At 35.6% G+C, this 18189-nt stretch overlaps 1 protein-coding gene across 1 annotated transcript; it reads left to right on the forward strand.

Moving 5' to 3' along the window:
* The first annotated feature begins 385 nt into the window (after window positions 1–385).
* On the forward strand, window positions 386–17575 carry LOC145265297 (S-crystallin SL20-1-like). The gene is made up of 6 exons (XM_080121074.1): window positions 386–518; window positions 4685–4780; window positions 11039–11154; window positions 12341–12394; window positions 13776–13883; window positions 17411–17575. The coding sequence occupies exons 1-6, from the start codon at window positions 386–388 to the stop codon at window positions 17573–17575; spliced, it is 672 nt and encodes a 223-aa protein (XP_079977200.1).
* The last annotated feature ends 614 nt before the right edge of the window (window positions 17576–18189 follow it).

The following is an 18189-nucleotide window of genomic DNA, read 5'->3' on the forward strand; positions in this document are numbered from 1 at the left end:
TAGATAGATAGATAGATAGATAGATAGATTAATCACGAACAGTAAATAAAAGAATTGAAACAAAACATCGAAACAGAATAAAAAGAAAATTCGTTTTAAATGTTAACAATTCTTACGTCATTGGTGCCATTCGTTTGATTTCTTTGCATGCTTACATATGCGAAAGTGCAAAGGTAATTAAGTCCAACCAGTTGAGAAGACTAAATAGATGTCCTTGGACAGGTAAACGTCGTTTACCTGTTAATTAGCGCAAATATATTCATTAACCTCAGAGTATAAATACGCGGTTGGTTTGTGTCTCGGTCGTCAGAGAAGACTTACAGTCACTCAAACCGCAACAGCTTGCTCTTTTTTTGGTACTGCATAAGCCATAAACCACTCCACCATGCCTAACTACACCCTCCATTATTTCAATGGCCGCGGACGTGCCGAGATCCTTCGTATGATGATGGCCATGGCTGGCGTCAAATACATGGACAAGAGATACGAATTCTCCGACTGGGATCGTTGCAGGAATGGTAAGACTTTCTCGTTTAAATAATTTGGTTTTGAAGTTTAAGAAAGTTCTGATTGTTATGAAATACGAACAAGAAACCTACTACTATTTTAAATACAGTACACACACACACACACACACACACACACAATATATATATATATATATATATATATATATATATATATATATATATATGTAAGTCACTGTGTGTATGTGTGTAAGAGTTCCTACCTCATATTTCCGGAACGGCTGAGCCTATCTTTTGCAGATTTCATAATAGGTAATTTATGTGTTAGGCAGTGTTCTTAGATAGGTTTTGTGCAGAAATTAATCTGATGAGTATCGAAAATCCAAAATATCCTATTTTAAAGTAACTTTTCTCTCTAATAGATGAGAAAAGAAGAATTTTACAGGAAAATATTTTACGTTACACCGTCCAAAGGAGATGAGAAAATTTCAGTAATCATTTCTTTAAAAAAAAAAAAAATATTATAATCTGGAGATATAGTATAGTGGTAGAATATTGGACTGCAGATCGAATGATCCCCTGTTAAAGCCCCGGTGTACCTCCCCGTTTTTATTTTTTCTTATTAATAAGTTCTATTTACAATAAAAGAAGAGCACCATTTAAAATCGCCGCAAATCATTTCTCCGTTTCCATATTTTAAACCTAAGCATTAATCAGAAGTGACTTTTCCAGAGCATTCGTCTTTCCCACTTTCCGGTTTACGGCGTCAGGTTGCGCATGCGTACATAAAGTTAAACCCACAATAGCGTAAACAAATAAACGCAAATCGCTACTTTTGCAGAATTTGACGTGCTCACTGAAACATTAACGTTATTATTTAGAAATTATTATTTAACATGGGAAGGGTGAAGATGTTTTGCAACTATTCTGTATTACAACTATACTGTCGCAATGTTCTTACAAATAAATCAACTTTGACCCGTTGACAACGTATTGTTTTACTGTGTACGTTTTCAGCATTCCAATTTTTTTTTTTTGCATTTAAATTATCTACATAAACAATTGGTAATACTTTCTGCTTTTTTTACATCGTTCATTTCAATATTAGGTTTAAGTTATTTTAACGCACACCCGTTGACAACCATCAGAGCATTTTATAACGTATTGTTTTACTGTGTACGTTTTCAGCGTCCTAATTTTTTTTTCGCGTTTAAATTAAAAGATATATAAAAATTTTAATTTAACTTTAAGTATTATATCTGTTCGGTGCACATTTACCTATAAGTATGGCAAACCACTTATAATTCAATGAGTGTAATTTTTTTCAAAAATAAACAATTATAAACAGAACGACTCATAGAAATCTATCTATATTCTTTTTTCATTTTAATATACTTTCATAGAAATGTATCTGTTATGTCACAAAAATCTATTTTCTTTGCTTCAGAGGTGTCACGCTCATACATTAATTCCATAGCTGATATAACATACTAACCTAACGGGTCACGGTAGTTTAGTATATATATATATATATATATATATATATATATATATATATATATATATATATATATATATACTAGACTAGCGTGACCCGTTAGGTCAGTATGTTAGGTCAGTATATATATATATATATATATATATATATATATATATAAATATATATATATATAATATATATTTATATATATATATATATATATATATATATATTGTCAGGTCATGTCATATGCTACTGGTATCATGTAACCCAGTACTACCTGCCTCATGGTCGGGTCACCGACGACTAAACTGGTTCCCCCACCAGACTTGTTTAGTGAGGAGGGTGGCTAGTCTCCCTGGAGGATTAAAAAGAAGACCTTCCAAAGGGTGAATGAACCCTTTTTCGGGATCAACGGCCAAGTAGCACCGTGTATATTTGTGTGTATGCATGTTGGGGTGGAGAGGGCTCCCGTAAGCCGTGGTGAAGGCAACCTTTCTAGGAGAATCAAATCACTGATTTAAAAAACCATAAAGCGGGAGACCAGTACCTGCATTAAGCTGGTCTGCAGTTTAACTTGTTGCTGGCTATCTTGCTCTTGCTTGTTGCTGGATCTCAACATTTTTAACCGAAGGAGAGACTTAGCTGTCGTACAAAGCTAAGACTCTGTAACATCATCTGTGTATAGATACTCCCTCAGGCATTTGTCTATAAAAGTGGTCCTGTGGCGATGGAAAAGTTGTGATGCGTGCAGGCTTGAAATGTTGGAAGCATGTAATAATTGATCTCAATGACCGTCTTCAGTATCATGCCTACTTGAGCGTGTGAATTCACCAGTAGGACTAAAAGAAGTCATTTTTGGGCTCATAGATAGTGTCTGAGGGAGTGGCACTCGTCTGACAAGACGTTGCAATCATTATATATATATATATATATATATATATATATATATATATATATATATGGGTTAATCTTTTACTTGAAACTTTACTCAATTTGTATATGCCAATCGCAATAGATTAAAATGTCTTTCTCATAAAGTTTTTTTTATAATGAAAAATATATTTTATATCAATTTTGAAAAACATCCAAGCTCAATGAATGACATTTTATTGGTTTCAGAGCATATAAAGTATATAAAAATTCTCCAAATTCCGAATCTCAAGTTTTCTCAGTTAGTCATTCATTAATTTTCAAAACGTACCAATTACAATACTGTTTCGTATTGCGACTAACAATCTGCAAAATTATGTTCTTGCTGCATAGTTAGTCACGTAATCATCAGATGTTTACTTTTAAAAAACTTACAAAATAGCAACGGATTACTACGTAGGAACGTTGTGTTAAGGCATCGATAATGTAAATAGGAGTTGGTCTCGCATTTTCATTATTTTTTTTTATATTACTAGTTATTTGAAGCTTTTGCTTTTAAATGGTACAAAAGTTAGGATGATAATATTTAATTAAATTACAATTACATCGTGTTACATATAAGGAAGTTTAAATATGCCTTGCGTTGGAGGTACCTACTGTACAATCCTCTCTACTAACATTCACAGTAAACAATCTTCCTTTCTGTCTCATGTAAATGATTAAAAATATTAGCTACCAAAATATCTCGGTACTCATTCAGATATTGATCCAGACGTAACTCTGCGTTCGCTCGGCTTTCCACGGAACATGACGTCACAGCTCAGGTTCTGCTGCTGTCTGATGTAACATAAAGCTGGACCAATTACAATGCCGCGCGGTGATTTTCAACTTGATTAGCGTGCGCGCCAAATGACAATTCGAGTGGCAGACGACAATTTGCAAGGGGATAAAAAGCTTTCTCATCCAACATAGAGTAATCCTGGCAGTCCTTTTTTTTACAACCAAGGAATTAGTAAAGTCGTTCTTAACATGGGGAGGGTGGAGGTGTTTATTCCGCAAACTCTCCATGTTAAGAAGGATTTCAGAATAAACACCGCCAACCTTCAATTAAACAGTTATTCTTTAAAGAAAGTTTTTTTTTTCCATGAACCACTCGTCTTTGGAACACAATAACACGTGGTTGATTCACAGCCGACTACAACATGATTATTTTCAAACCCAAAATGTTTCGCCGTCTTCTTAAATAAAATAAAGTCTGCTTAGTCTCAACCATTATTACCAATCATATTCCAAATGGTAGGTGACGATGGTCAAGTGGTTAACAATATATACCGAAGACCTAGATTTCCAAGTTCGAATCGTCTCTTCCACAAAAATCACTTTCATTTAGGATGTTGGCAACCTTCATGTTGTCTCCACCGTAAGTACCCGATGTATTTATAGAAAGAAGTCTGACTAGAAAAATATCGGGGAAAACAATGTCAAAATAGAATCCTCGAATTCATATAATATGACGATGATCTTCTAAATAGAGAGTATCAACCACATTCGCTCTCTATAAAATATATACTCACACATTACCATGTTACACCGTGTAAATATTTTAAATTTCAGCTAACAAGCAAGTACAGTTCAGAGATTGATTTTTTCACTTTTTATTTTCTAACGGACTTCTTTATAAAGGACAAACAACTGGAACTAAATTAGTTCTCCCATTACAATTTGAAAAAAAAACACTGTTTTTAACGACCAGTGATGCAGTAATACACGAAAAAAGTAAAGACGCATAAGCAGTACTCGCTCACCCCAAACGTAACTTTTCAAATAGATCAATATCACGTTGTTTAATTTTGTTCTCTTTCAGAATTCCCCTGTAATTACCTGCCCTGTATGCAAATGGACAATGGTGACATGATGCCCGAGACTATGGCTATTTGCAGGTACTTGGCTCGCGAATACAGTAAGTATTTTATATCGCCGTATAAAATCCCGCAAATCTGCTTATTTTCCTTGTTTCCAGTGATAAAATCGTGTCTCTACTTGACACGAGCACAGGCTTGGTTCGAGTACAGGCCGTTTTGTAAAGATCTTTGTGCGAATGTCATCCCATCTCATAACTGATCTTGTATTGGCGAATTCTTCCACAAAAGCAAATTTTCACGATGTTATTGTCTACAGTATCTGTCCCAACCATCTGAAATGCTAATTCATCTTATTCTGTATCGCCTTCTGATATCGTCATTGCAGAGATGGTATTGCGTACCGGGTCTATATTTAATTTGTATGGTGTGTATATAACTATGATATTGCCGTGTATGGTCTATCTTTGTGTGTGCATATTGTACAGTCTTTAAGATCTTCAGATACCTACCTTCGGTCAGCACGGGTGCCCGGATGTTTGTCGGTGTGTGTGTAAGAAAAAAACGGTTTCGTAGGTAGCTAGGCTCGAACCCGAAGCCTTGAAGAGAAAGCGGAAAAGAAAGTGATAGCCTGATAACTTACCGCGATGCTACGAGGACAGCGGAAATGAGATTGGTTGAAATTAAACGATTAAAAAAAATGAGTTCAGACAGGTGCGTGAATTTAATGGGGTCAAACATGACGCCATATGGGAATGAAATCCCGCACCGAACTTTGGCTACAAGCCAGTTTCCCCAAGATGTTGGGGAAAACCAGCTCCCAATAAAAAAGGGAGTGTCCAAATGAATAACAATTGTCTGATATGATGGGTTTTCCCCGCATTGATCAAAGCTCATTCGTTTGCTCCGGATTCAGTTTCGCTTTTATACTGAAAAGCCAAACAAACACGACGGTTGGAATCAAATTAATAAATGCTCCTAAAACAAGACTTGTTTATTATTATTTGTAGACAGCCTTAATTCGGGATCTCCCTCATTGCTGGGAGGGCTTCTGCATCGCTGAATCGATTTCTTCTTTTTCCTTCTTCTTTTCCGTTTCCTCATATTGACTTCAAGACTCGCTTTTCTGAATCTCGTATCCTGTCTCTCGTTCTCGAACTCTGACTCTAACTAGTTTTCTCATTCTGACTAACAAAACTCACGTGCTTCCCTTCTTTATATATTGGACTTGCAGTGTGTGGCTGCCGACCCGTGAAATCTGAACTCGCAACTGCACTCGCCTTTCAGGTTGAAACCATGGCATAGAGTTTGTCAGCTTTAACTTTTGACACTCATGCCGAAACTTTACACCAATCAAGTTGTTCGGGCCAGGGTGTACTGGGCACATAACAGTGGTTATGCAGTAAAATTCCAGACATGCAGTAAAGCATTTGGGTTTCTATAATGCTTAATTATAGCTACGCATTTCACGTTTTCTGTAAGCCGTAGGGGTTGTACAAAGCGACGGATCTCACGACAGTAAAGTATTAATCGTGTGGAGGGCCAAAGCAATAATCTCCCACGGTGGCATGTGCCCGCTGTTGAGAAGCACCGGCGCTCGAAACTGAAACCCTTCCGCTATAAGAATAATACAATTAGGCAAATTTAAGCGCTGTTGAGAGTACGAAATGGCAGCATTAAAAAAAAACTCGCTTGTGAGTTTGATGTTATTAAGGATGAAAATAGAAGAAAATGACTGCGGCTTAACTGAAAAGCGAACGTTTTGACGTGAAAGAAAAAAAAATCACAAATAATCCAACTCGAGTGCGTGTTTTGTTCTCAACTCGAAAGAATTTACGTGACTGAAATAGGAATTAATTACCTAAAAATATCGTTCAGTCACAAAATAAAGACAATCTTTCATTTTACAGGGATAATTCTGAAGGTGCCCCCCTATCTCATCAATGGCAACCCCCTCGGCCATTCTCTGGCGTATTTTAAGTCTAGTTTCATGATGGCTCCATGGTTGTCATTAAGCACGTTTCAAAATCATTTGACCCGCCATCTTGCTTCAATCGGCGCGATGTCGTAGCGCTTTCGAATATCAAATAGTTACAGATGAGATAAAGCGGGTGTTCAGTAGAGCATTTCGTTTCAATAATTGCTAACCTTCGAATTATCTTCCTCGTTGTTGGTAAGCGCTCGGAGCTGTACAAAGAATTGGATCCCACACCGATATGTGTTAGACTTAAGACGGTCGCTCATCATGCCGAAGCAAATGACTACATTATTTAAGATTAAAATTAAATTCTCACGACTTCATTTTGAAAACACGCACATAAAATATTTCTGAATCATTATTAATTACTAATTAAATTGTGGTTCTGTGTGGATGTACATAGTAATAAGCGCTCACGGTTGACGTACGCACACTGTAGAGAAGCATTGGCTCTCGATCCTGAAACTCATCTGATGAGAAAAAAATGATAGGAATGCAAATTTAGTCGTTGTCGGAGTTTATGAGACAGGCATTTTTTTAGGGTTTTTTTTTTTTTTCGTTATTTCTCTTTTTTTCCGTTTTTTTTTGTTTTGTTTTAGTTTTCTTTATTTTTTTCGTTTTCTTTCGCTATTTTTCGTTTTTTTCTGGGTTTTTTATTCGTATTTTGTTTTAGTTTTTTAGTTTATTCGTTTTCTTTTGTTATTTTGCGTTTTTTTGTTTTTGTTTTCTTTCGTTTTTTTTTTTCATTTTCTTTCGTTATTTTTCGTTTTTTGCTATTTATTTTTTTTTTTTAGTTTTTTGTTTTCATTCGTTATTTTTCGTTTTTGTTATTTATTTATTTTTTTTTTTAGTTTTCTTAAGCTTTTATTTTTTATGTTCGTTTTTTCCGGTTTCTTTTTTCGTTTTTATTTTTTATTGTTTCCTTTTTGTTGTTGTTGTTGTTTATTTTTTAGTTTTTTGTTGTTGTTCTTGTTTTTTTGTTTTTTTACATAGGCATCACCACATTATCAAGGCCCAGAGGACACTCAAGTATAAGGGTTAAAGAGTGTACAGTAGAAATTGGACAATATAGTAATCATTAGTAATGAAAATTTGGTAAATTTGATATCTTATATGGAACGGCTCATCAAGAACTTATTTACTTTAGACTTGAACACAACCATATTGTAGTCAGCCGGAAAGCAGGAAAACGGAAGACAATTCCACAGGCGTGCAGTTCTAAGAAAGAAGCTTTGTTCATGGAATCTACGTTTAGGTTTAGGCACAGATAAAGAGTGGGGGGAATTATTGATAGTGTTTTTTTTTTTTTTTTTTTGCTTTTTTTTTATTACATTTTCACCCCAAACAAGGCACATTGCCACTTTGGTGTAGGGGGCTACTATCAGGGGAAACATCTACTGGGGTACTATGTAGGGATTAGGGCAGCGAGATGTTGGTTCAGGTTGCACTTGAACTTATGCATGTCAGTACAGCTGGGGAAGCAGTGACCTGGAATGGAATTCCAAAGTCTAGCAGTTCTGGGGAAGAAACTACTGGAGTATAAAGATCTTTTATATCTAGGGATCTCTACAGTGTGGGGTGGGATTTTGCAGCTTGTCGGGTCTGTCGAGGGTGTTCACGTCGTGGGGGCACAAGTGCTTGCAGTTCTTCAGAGCATTCACCATTATAATACTTGTAGAACAGGCTGAGGGATGCAACGTTTCGACGATGGGACAGAGGCTGAAGTTTAGATGCCAGTTTAGGGCCTATCAGATTTGCGACTCTCTTTTGAACCCTGTCAAGGAGCGAGAGACTAGTAGCCGATGCACCGGCCCAAATATGACAGCAATACTCCATACATGGGCGAATAGTGGCCTTATAGAGGTACAGGATACTTTCGGGTGTTAAAAGTTTTCTAGCACGGTAGAGAGAGCCCACCTTCCTTGCAGCGGCCCTGGCAATGCCCTCGATGTAATTGTTCCAACTCATGTTTCCTGTGAACGTTAGGCCAAGGAGCTTGAGAGACGTACTCTCAGATAAAGAGTCGTTGGCCATTGCTATAGGTGGTAGAGAAGGTTTCTCGTAATTATTGAATGAAACCAGTTTTGTCTTGGTGGCATTGAACGTTACCATCCATTTTTGTCCCCATTCCACTACTGATTGGAGGTCATCCTCTAGTGTTTCTGCCATTACTTTAGATATATGTTCGTTTGTTTTCCTGTCGTGCCTGCTATAGAGTGTGGTGTCATCAGCATATATACCCATCTCAGAGGCAATCTTGTCGGGGAGGTCATTTATGAATATCAGGAACAGCAGAGGTCCAAGGATAGATCCTTGGGGCACTCCCGCATTTATATCATATTGTTAAGATGTACGACCGTCGAGGACAACCTGGATTTTTCTCTTATCTAAGAAGGATTTAATTATGTTAAGTATTCTACCAGTGATACCGTAAGATCTAATCTTCCTGAGGAGACCCTCATGCCATACCCTGTCAAAAGCCTTAGATATATCTAGAGCTACCGCTCTGCCCTCTCCCGCTTTGTCCAGTGAATGGTATATGCGTTCAGAGATTACAGTGAGGATGTCTGCCGTGGAACGGGCTTGTCTAAATCCATATTGTTGGTCGGTCAGAAGTTTAGCATCTGTAAGGTGCTGGACTAGAGCATGGTTAATTAAGGTCTCAAATATTTTGGCAAAAAGTGGGAGGAGGCTAATAGGGCGATAATTTAATGGGTCAGTTCTTTCGCCAGAATTCTTGAATACTGGTACTACAGAAGCAGTTTTCCAACAGCTCGGAAAGCAAGATTCATTAAGGCATTTGTTGTAGAGTTTGGAGAGAACTGGAGCTACTTCGGCTGAGCACTTTTTTAATAGCACAGCTGGGATGAGGTCGGGTCCACATGCTTTGGAAGTGCCAAGGTTTTTTATGATAGCATGCACCTGAGCAGGGGTGATTTTCAGATCGTCTAGCGTGGCGTCTGTCCGTATAGGAAATTGAGGTAGGGGGTGGTTTAGAGGGTCCAGTGTGGAGTTTGAGGCAAACCGACTGGCAAGCATGTTAGCCTTCTCGGTTGCTGAGCAAAGAACCTCGTGATTGCTGGTTAGTGGGGGAATTGTTGATTGCCCATTATTTACTACACTGCTGTAGATTTTCCAGAAGTCACGAGTTCCTAGTTTTTGTGCTTCGATGCGTTTTTTAGTGGTTTCCGTAAATTCCCTCTTAGCTGTCGCTATTTCTTTCTTAACGTTACTTCTAGCGTCTATGTACTTTTGTCTGTTTGAACTGGACTTATGTCGATTAAACCTGCGGAATGCATGCTGCCTTTGAGCAATGGCAGTTGCGCAAGTCGAAGTAAACCATTGGGGAGAGTGGGGCTTGCTATAGAATTTCCGCATGAGAACATGCGCTTCGATTGCAGTTTTGAACCATTCAGTGGTCTCGGTTGCACACTGTTCAGCAGGAAGAGAAAAAATATTTCCCCATGGGGCGTCTCTGATAAGATCTCTGATAGCTTCCCAGTCAGCCTTTTTATAATATCTCGTTGTTTTGAGCACTGGCTCTTCAGTTTTGGGTCTAGAGTTAAGGGCGATTTCAACCATTATCATCGCATGATCAGCGTTCCCAAGTGGGCTGTCGGCTTTCGTTACACAATCATCAGGAACTGTGGTCAAAAACAGGTCTAATAGTGATGCGTGTTGTTCTTCCTGATCAGGGAAGCGGGTTGGAAAAGTAACAATTTGCGATAGGGAGTGAGATACAGAGAAGCTATGAGTTGCGCTGCCTGCTGCATCTGTGTAAGTAGAAAATCCAAGCCAGTTTTTGTGATGGACATTAAAGTCGCCAAATACATGTACTTGGGCGCTAGTGTCGAAGGAGAGTGCTGTGTTTACAGCTAGACGAGTGTTTCTTGTGAAAGTTTGGCGAGGGGGGGGACCATAGATTGAAGCTCAGTCGAACACTTTCCATGAAATTGTTGTTGTTTATTTTTTAGTTTTTTTTTGTTGTTTTTTTGGTACATTGTATCGTTCCTGTGAATTTTTTGTCAATTAGGAACGGGTAGAAGATGAAGAAAAATGCTACTGCTACGAGTCGTGGAAAAAAACAAGTACAATATGAAAGTTAATGCTGCTTCTTTTCCTTGTTTTATAATTGAATGTATCTATGTGTGTGCAAATCGGTCCCTACCATACTACTCTGTCAATTTTTCGTTGACATACTTGGAACTTGATAAAGGGAGTATTCGTCCCTGTGGAAAACATTCGATTTGATTTTTAGTCGGAAAAAATAACTGCTAATGAGTAAAAACTGAAAAATTGGAACCTGGCAAGCATAAGTTGACTTAATGTGTCTTCTTCACATGCGCAAATATTATACGTTGATTGTTTTTTTTTTTTGTAGACTTCTACCCCAAGAGTCCCATGGACATGTTCAGGTGTGACTACATCAGCGATTGCTTCTATGAAATCATGCACGATTACATGAGGTACTTCCACTGGAGGAACGGACGTTTCAGGGTGAGTTTGCTTAATATTTATTGATAAACTTTATGAGCGAGATATACAATCATAGTATATATAAAGATATCGATCATAGTAGATACAAAAATATCGATCATAGTATATATAAAAATATCGATCATGTATCGAAACAATTATTATCTATATATTAATACGATAGCGTGTGTTATTTTCTGTGTCACGCTTACATTTGGGTCGTTTAATTGTTATGTACTTCTCTTTCTTGTAAAATGATTTTACCAAGAATTTTTCATAAGTTTTGGTTTCGGTTTCGATTATAGCTTATGGCACTCACGTCATCAAAATTTTGGAAATAATTTAATCAAAAAGTGTTCATAAGTTTTGGTTTAGGTTTCGATTATAGCTGAAGGAGCTCAAGTTATGTATATATATATATATATAATTCTACCCTCTGATGAGAAGGAGAGTATATCTTTGAAACTCCGCAGATTAAGGACTATCCATTTATCTAGTGTTTCCTTTTTAAATTAAATATGTTTTGAACTCATTTCAAAGTGTTTTTTTAACATATTTTATTAACTGTTTGCTCACACACACACACACACACACACACACACACACACACACACATATATATATATATATATATATATATATATATATATATATATATGTGTGTGTGTGTGTATGTGTGTGTATATATATGTGTGTGTGTTTTGGTGTGTTTGTACGCTTTTTCGTTATTAATATTACACTGACTTTTGTCACATCTATCTCTATAGACAAAGCTATTTCTTCCTTTTCTTTCAGCTAATCAGGCTTAAATGTTTGTATAAATATTGTATCTCTTACATATATATATACATATATGTATATATATATATACATATATATGTGTGTGTGTGTGTGTTTATCACATGTGAGTAATTGAATGTCAAAGGAGACCAATGTATATATGTGTGTGTGTGTTTTGTGTGTGTGTGTGTGTGTGTGTGTTTGTATGCTTTTTCTTCATTAACATTACATTGATTTTTTGTCACATCTATCTCTATAGACAAAGCTATTTCTTCCTTTTCTTTAATCTTTCTTCCTAAGTATATTTATCGTGTCTCTTCTATTTCAGATCTTCTGAATCACTCGGTATATTTAGAGATCATTTCTATTTATCTATACACTAATCCTTCCTTTCCGTCTTTTTTTTTTTTTTTTTTTTCATATCTAGTACAACATGAACGACTACGGTTTCGGTGGTGAAGGCAACTGCAGCAACTACGATGTAAGTGTATAGCACCGAAGTTTACTTTTCATTGTCTCAAATAAAATGCCCAAAACTTTTTTCTGCGAAGCCAGATTTGCACAGGCATCCACCTAAATGTAAAACATAATAATTATTATATTTTGAACAAATTTGAATTTTTTATTATTATCATCATTATTATTATTATTATTATTATTATTATTATTATTATTATTATTATTATATTTGAAATCAGTTATAAGATTTTCGAATTTATTCGAAATGTCCTTCCTGGGGATACTTCGATCCAATAAAATCCAGATTTTTTTCTATCAATGAACAAAGCCCATGAGAGGGGCGCCAAGAGGACGCTGGTCTGTGGACTTCAATTATAATATTAAAGACAATGGCATGGTTAAGGTAGATGGTGGCCATTTGTCATGTTGCACAAAACTATCGGAGTAGAAAGGGGATTTCTACAGTGAAGAGGTGGGATTTTGCTGCTTTTAAAGGTAATCGCGCGAGTCATTAGGTGTTTTTCCCTTTGCTTGCGAAACATTAAAATAAAAATGAATATATACTTATATACATTCCTTCATATATATATATACACATATATATATATATATATATGTGTGTGTGTGTGTGTAGATAGATAGATAGATACATACATACATACATACATAGGTTTAATTTAGATTCGTAGAGTTACAAAATATGTCAGGATAGCCCACAATGAGGTGTGCGGATGTTTTGACGGGTTACAGCGCTCATCCACACCCATAGGTTTGGGGTCCCAGGGGTGTCACTTATAAATAGGAATCCTATGCACGCTCATACTGTTTGATGTAGAGCTACCGAACTTGCCATAGGAAAAGGGGTTCTTTTCTCGGGTTACATCGCCCATTCACGCCAACGGATTGTGGTCTCAAAGGTGACATTTATAATTGGGAACCCTTATTCGTGCTCAGAGGTTTGTGTCGATAAATATTTTCACTACTGCCTCCTCGTATTTGTTTGAAGGGGTTGCTTTGCTTTTGATACCCCAAAAGTTTTAGGCTATCTCTTTATACAAACACACCCTTCTCATAACCTTTCATGCTTTCATAAATCAGAGTCCATATTTTCAAGGCACTTTTTAACCCAGTCAACCACGGGTATATCTGCTAGTATATATGTACAGAACGTGTTGTGTTTTTTAACGAGAAACGCTTTTATTTCATTTTTCCGCTACCTTAGCGTTTTTATAGAGTCATAAGCTCTTTTTGTTATTCATATATATATATATATATATATATATATATATATATATATATATATATATATATATATATATATATATGAATGAGTGGCCCATTATTATGTGTGTGTGTGTCAATCAAATATTAATCATATTATTTGTTTACTCTATTTTTACCAGAACTACATGAACTGGCGATACATGAACACATTCAACCGCGTTATGCCTTTCATGGAGAGGACTCTGAGCATGCGCGATGGTGGAAACAAATTCTTCATGGGCGATCAGGTAAGTTTTAGCAACTATTTGTACATGATTTAGCATAGAAGTTACAAAGAATATATATATATATATATATAATTATATTTTTGCTATGATAATTAAATACCTACAGACAATAGTGTTTCATCCTTTCGGGATTCTTCAGTGCAGGGTGTCACGATTAACACCAGCCGAACGATTCGAACCCCGCACCACGAGACATGTCTGGCTCGATTAGCGGAGACCGTATCCATTTGGCTACCATTAACCGCGTGAAATAGCGTTGAATTTTAAACATTTTAAATGTTCATTACATCAGTCAGAGAGTGATCCTATCGTTATACGATGATCTACGCATATATATAAATATATATATATATATATATATATATATATATATATATATATATATAGAGAGAGAGAGAGAGAGAGAGAGAGAGAGAGAGAGAGTAGTGCATTGGGCATAAAACGACAACATTGTCCGTACGTATTTAAAAAATAATTATATTAATAATTATATATATATATATATATATATAATTATTACTATAATTATTTTTTAATAATTATAGTAATAATTATAGTAATAATTATATATATATGTATATATATATATATATATAATTATTACTATAATTATTTTTAACACTAAACACTCACTGAAATTTAAAAAAAAAACATTAAACAAGTACTCATCAATAATCATTTTCCTAATTACATTTTTGATGAACAAATAAAACGAATGCTACAGTTCTTTGAAAATCCGAATAATAATATTAGTCAACACCGTAATGCAAACTCCACTAATTTATTTTATCAAAATCAAATGACACCGAACTTCAGAAAAGAAGAAAATGCAATTAAAAATATCACACGTAGATACTTGACGCCTTTCGACAGCAACTCTGGAATTAAATTTATTATTCACTCCAAGAAGTTTAGAACAAAAAGCTCTTGTGGTTAGAAACAACTCATCAGCGGCTATAAAAACGTTGGCACAAACGAATGTAGTGTATAAATTTAAATGTTCTATGAGAGAATGTAACTCCGAAAATAATACATACATTGGGCATACAACGATAATGTTTCCATGCATCTAAATAATACTAGTGCTATATATAAAGATTTGATGAAAGAACGTAACTGTGCTCCCTCTAATCTTAGAAAGGTCCTCGTTGACATCATGAAAATTATACAACATGAAAATGATATAAAAAAAATGAAAAATTCTTGAAGCGTCATATATTAGAACCCTTCAACCCACTATAAATGATACTGCATTCGAGAAAAACGATAACGTTCTTAAATGCATTGCGTAGTTCGTAGTGAACGGACTTCGTTAAGAGTGCCCACAAATTTGCTGATTTTAATACTCATCATCCATAAATCGACTTTTCAGCGACTCTATATATTTTAACTTATCAGCTAACGCCGTTTACTGTATATTTTAGTTTTCACTTTTAATTCTCATTTTCGCTCCTTCGCACTTTTACTTCAACACCTGAGGATGATTCGTGGACGAATCGAAAGCGCTTGTGACAGCAACAACTATGGAACTTTCATTAATATTTTTGTTTTTTATATAAATAAGATTATACGGAAAATCGAAAAAATTAAAAAAAAAAAAAATCATAAAGAAAAATGTCTTCGTTGTATTTAATCATATTTTCTTGAATGAAAAATGCTGCCCAAATATACCGATCTTATATATATATATATATATATATATATATATATATATATATATATATATATATATATATACATGTGTGTGTGTATTTAACTCACATACATAGTTTTTAAATTACTGTATCTACTAGGTTTAAACAATATAAATGTGAATTAAGTGTATAATCATGTGTTTTTAAAATGTTTTATGAAGTAAGTTCGTGCAGTTTCATAAACAGACATGATTCCGTGTAGAACGCATACCTTGTGTATATGTTATGATCTTGAAGGACATAGAATAAATAAGACAATACGGAGGTATAATTACAAGAGTGCATTTACAGAAGTACAGAAACATATGTTACACAACGTTTTCGTCCGATACTGTGTCTCGAACTGTCACCAGGAACTCTCGTAAACAACTCATAATGTCTTAAAGGATCTATATACTTCCAAAAAAAAAGCATAACATAACAGTATATACGCCTTAGACTTCACAAATTGTAGCTAATTAACTCTTTAGGCTAGAAATTTGTTTCATATCTACGATGATAAACCAGATACGATGGACTGCCTGGAAGATAATATTCGACTCGTTATTTCCGAAATGCAGCCTAATTTAATGTGTAGAGTGTGATTAAAATTAGTAAAAACCTGATTTTGTACAGCGTGCAGTGTTCGCGTCAAACGAGAAAAATAAAGAAGAAAATGGCCGCTGTGTTTATTTATAGACTTGCAATCCCGCGAAGTAACAAGACTTCAGGACATTTAATATGAATATTGGTTTGAATTTAAAAAAAAAAGCTTGTTGGTCAAATGATTGGTTGGTTGTTTTTGTTTTACGGCATATCAACCTTTTTCAGGTTATTTAATGCCGAATCTAGTTATTTTGAGGAACGATTTTTAATGGAGTATATTTGTTTTTTTAAGTCGGATTCTATTTAACCCATAGTTGGGACCCTAAGAGGTACTACTACTCCGTGTCAGAGTGGACCTGGGAGCAATGGCAATTAAAGGGTGGCTCCACACTCCCCAAGGCCCGCAAGCTGGGGCCTCACCATCGGATATAGTTTTAGGTCATATCCAGGACCGGTCAGAAATGAATTTTGTCACATGTGTATTGAATTGTGAAGAAGAAGAATAGTTAACATCAATTTTTGTGAGACTGCAGAATATTTTACAGAAGGTGACCAAAATGTCGCTCTGAGGCTGAATTATAGAGAATTGAACGTTTAGGTGATGCCATATACGCGCTAGCAGTGGGGTTACATGCTCTTAATTATATTTAACTTATTATTGTAGGTGCAAATCACCCCTATTAGAGAACTAAGTGGAATCAACCAGTCCTATGAATGCCACTGGTTTCAGAGACTTAAGGGAGACATGAATACCATATTTAACCCCATACTACGAACAGGTTCCTTTCATCCCACTTTAGTGGCTCCTGTATTCTTTTTTTTTTACAAGGTGGTCACCACTTATAAAGGCCCGGAAGCCACTCAGGGATAAGGGTTATTGTAAGTACAGTACGTTAGTGTGGATATTTTAGAGTGTCTACTTATGGGGGCGGCTCATCAGGAATTTGTTTACGTTGGACTTGAAGACATCCAAGTTGTAGTCAGGAGGGAAGCAGGCAGACGGAACAGAGTTCCACAGGCGTGCAGTTCATGATAAATACATATTATATTTATACACTTTACACTACTTGTGTCTTCTTTCGTTTTTGACCCCTAGCATGGGTGTACAACAATTATAAATTCCAAAAATTAATATTTGGAATAAAGCACATATTTGTATAATAAAAATATTTTTCTGTGATTTAATTTTAACTTTTGCCGCTTCACTTTTTTATATATCTGATAATTCTCGTCTTCTTCTTCTTCCAGATGATGTGGTGCGACATGATGTTCTATTGTTGCATGGAAAACATGTTCAGGGAAAACCAGAACATGTTCAGCAGCTATCCCAAATTGATGGCTCTCTACAACCGATTTGCCAGCCACCCCAAGATCTGCAGTTACCTGAAGAGCCGTTGCAACTCCACCTGGTAGACATATGTATTCGACGTCGAATGGCATACAAAGAAATGCATTTAAAAAAAAACTCCAATCATATAAATGATTAGATAAATTTTTATGTGACATTTTTGCATTGAATAAATAAAATACATTCTGTACAAATATAATTTGCATTTTTTTTTCTTTATTATTTTATGGTGTGAATGTTGGAAAGAATAACGAGAAGACTCGGAAACAATGAAATCAATTTAATATATTAAAGAGAAAACAGAGAAACGGACTCGACTCAACTCTCTCTCTCTCTCTCTCTCTCTCTCTCTCTCTCTGAGTCTTGGGTTCACACTCCGGAAGTGACGTTAGGAATAGTTCATTGTCAGACTCTGTAAGAGTGCCACCCCAACAATTAAATAAATCGACAATCGTCGATAGTACAGTGGAAAATAGTATGGCAAGCCAGCACATGGGAAAATTTAGACGACTCGTGTAGACTATGATTGAATGAGAAAGTAACTATCTTAAACTTTAAAGAAAAGTTACGACTGTCTTTCTCTGAGTCTTGAATTCACACTCCGGAAGTGACGTTAGGAATAGCCCATTGTCAGAATTAGTAATAGTGCCACCCCAACAATTATATAAGTCGTAGATCG

Source organism: Euprymna scolopes, chromosome 40, assembly GCF_053919585.1.
Source record: "Euprymna scolopes isolate OS-2025 chromosome 40, ASM5391958v1, whole genome shotgun sequence".
In the NCBI taxonomy this organism is placed as follows: domain Eukaryota; kingdom Metazoa; phylum Mollusca; class Cephalopoda; order Sepiida; family Sepiolidae; genus Euprymna; species Euprymna scolopes.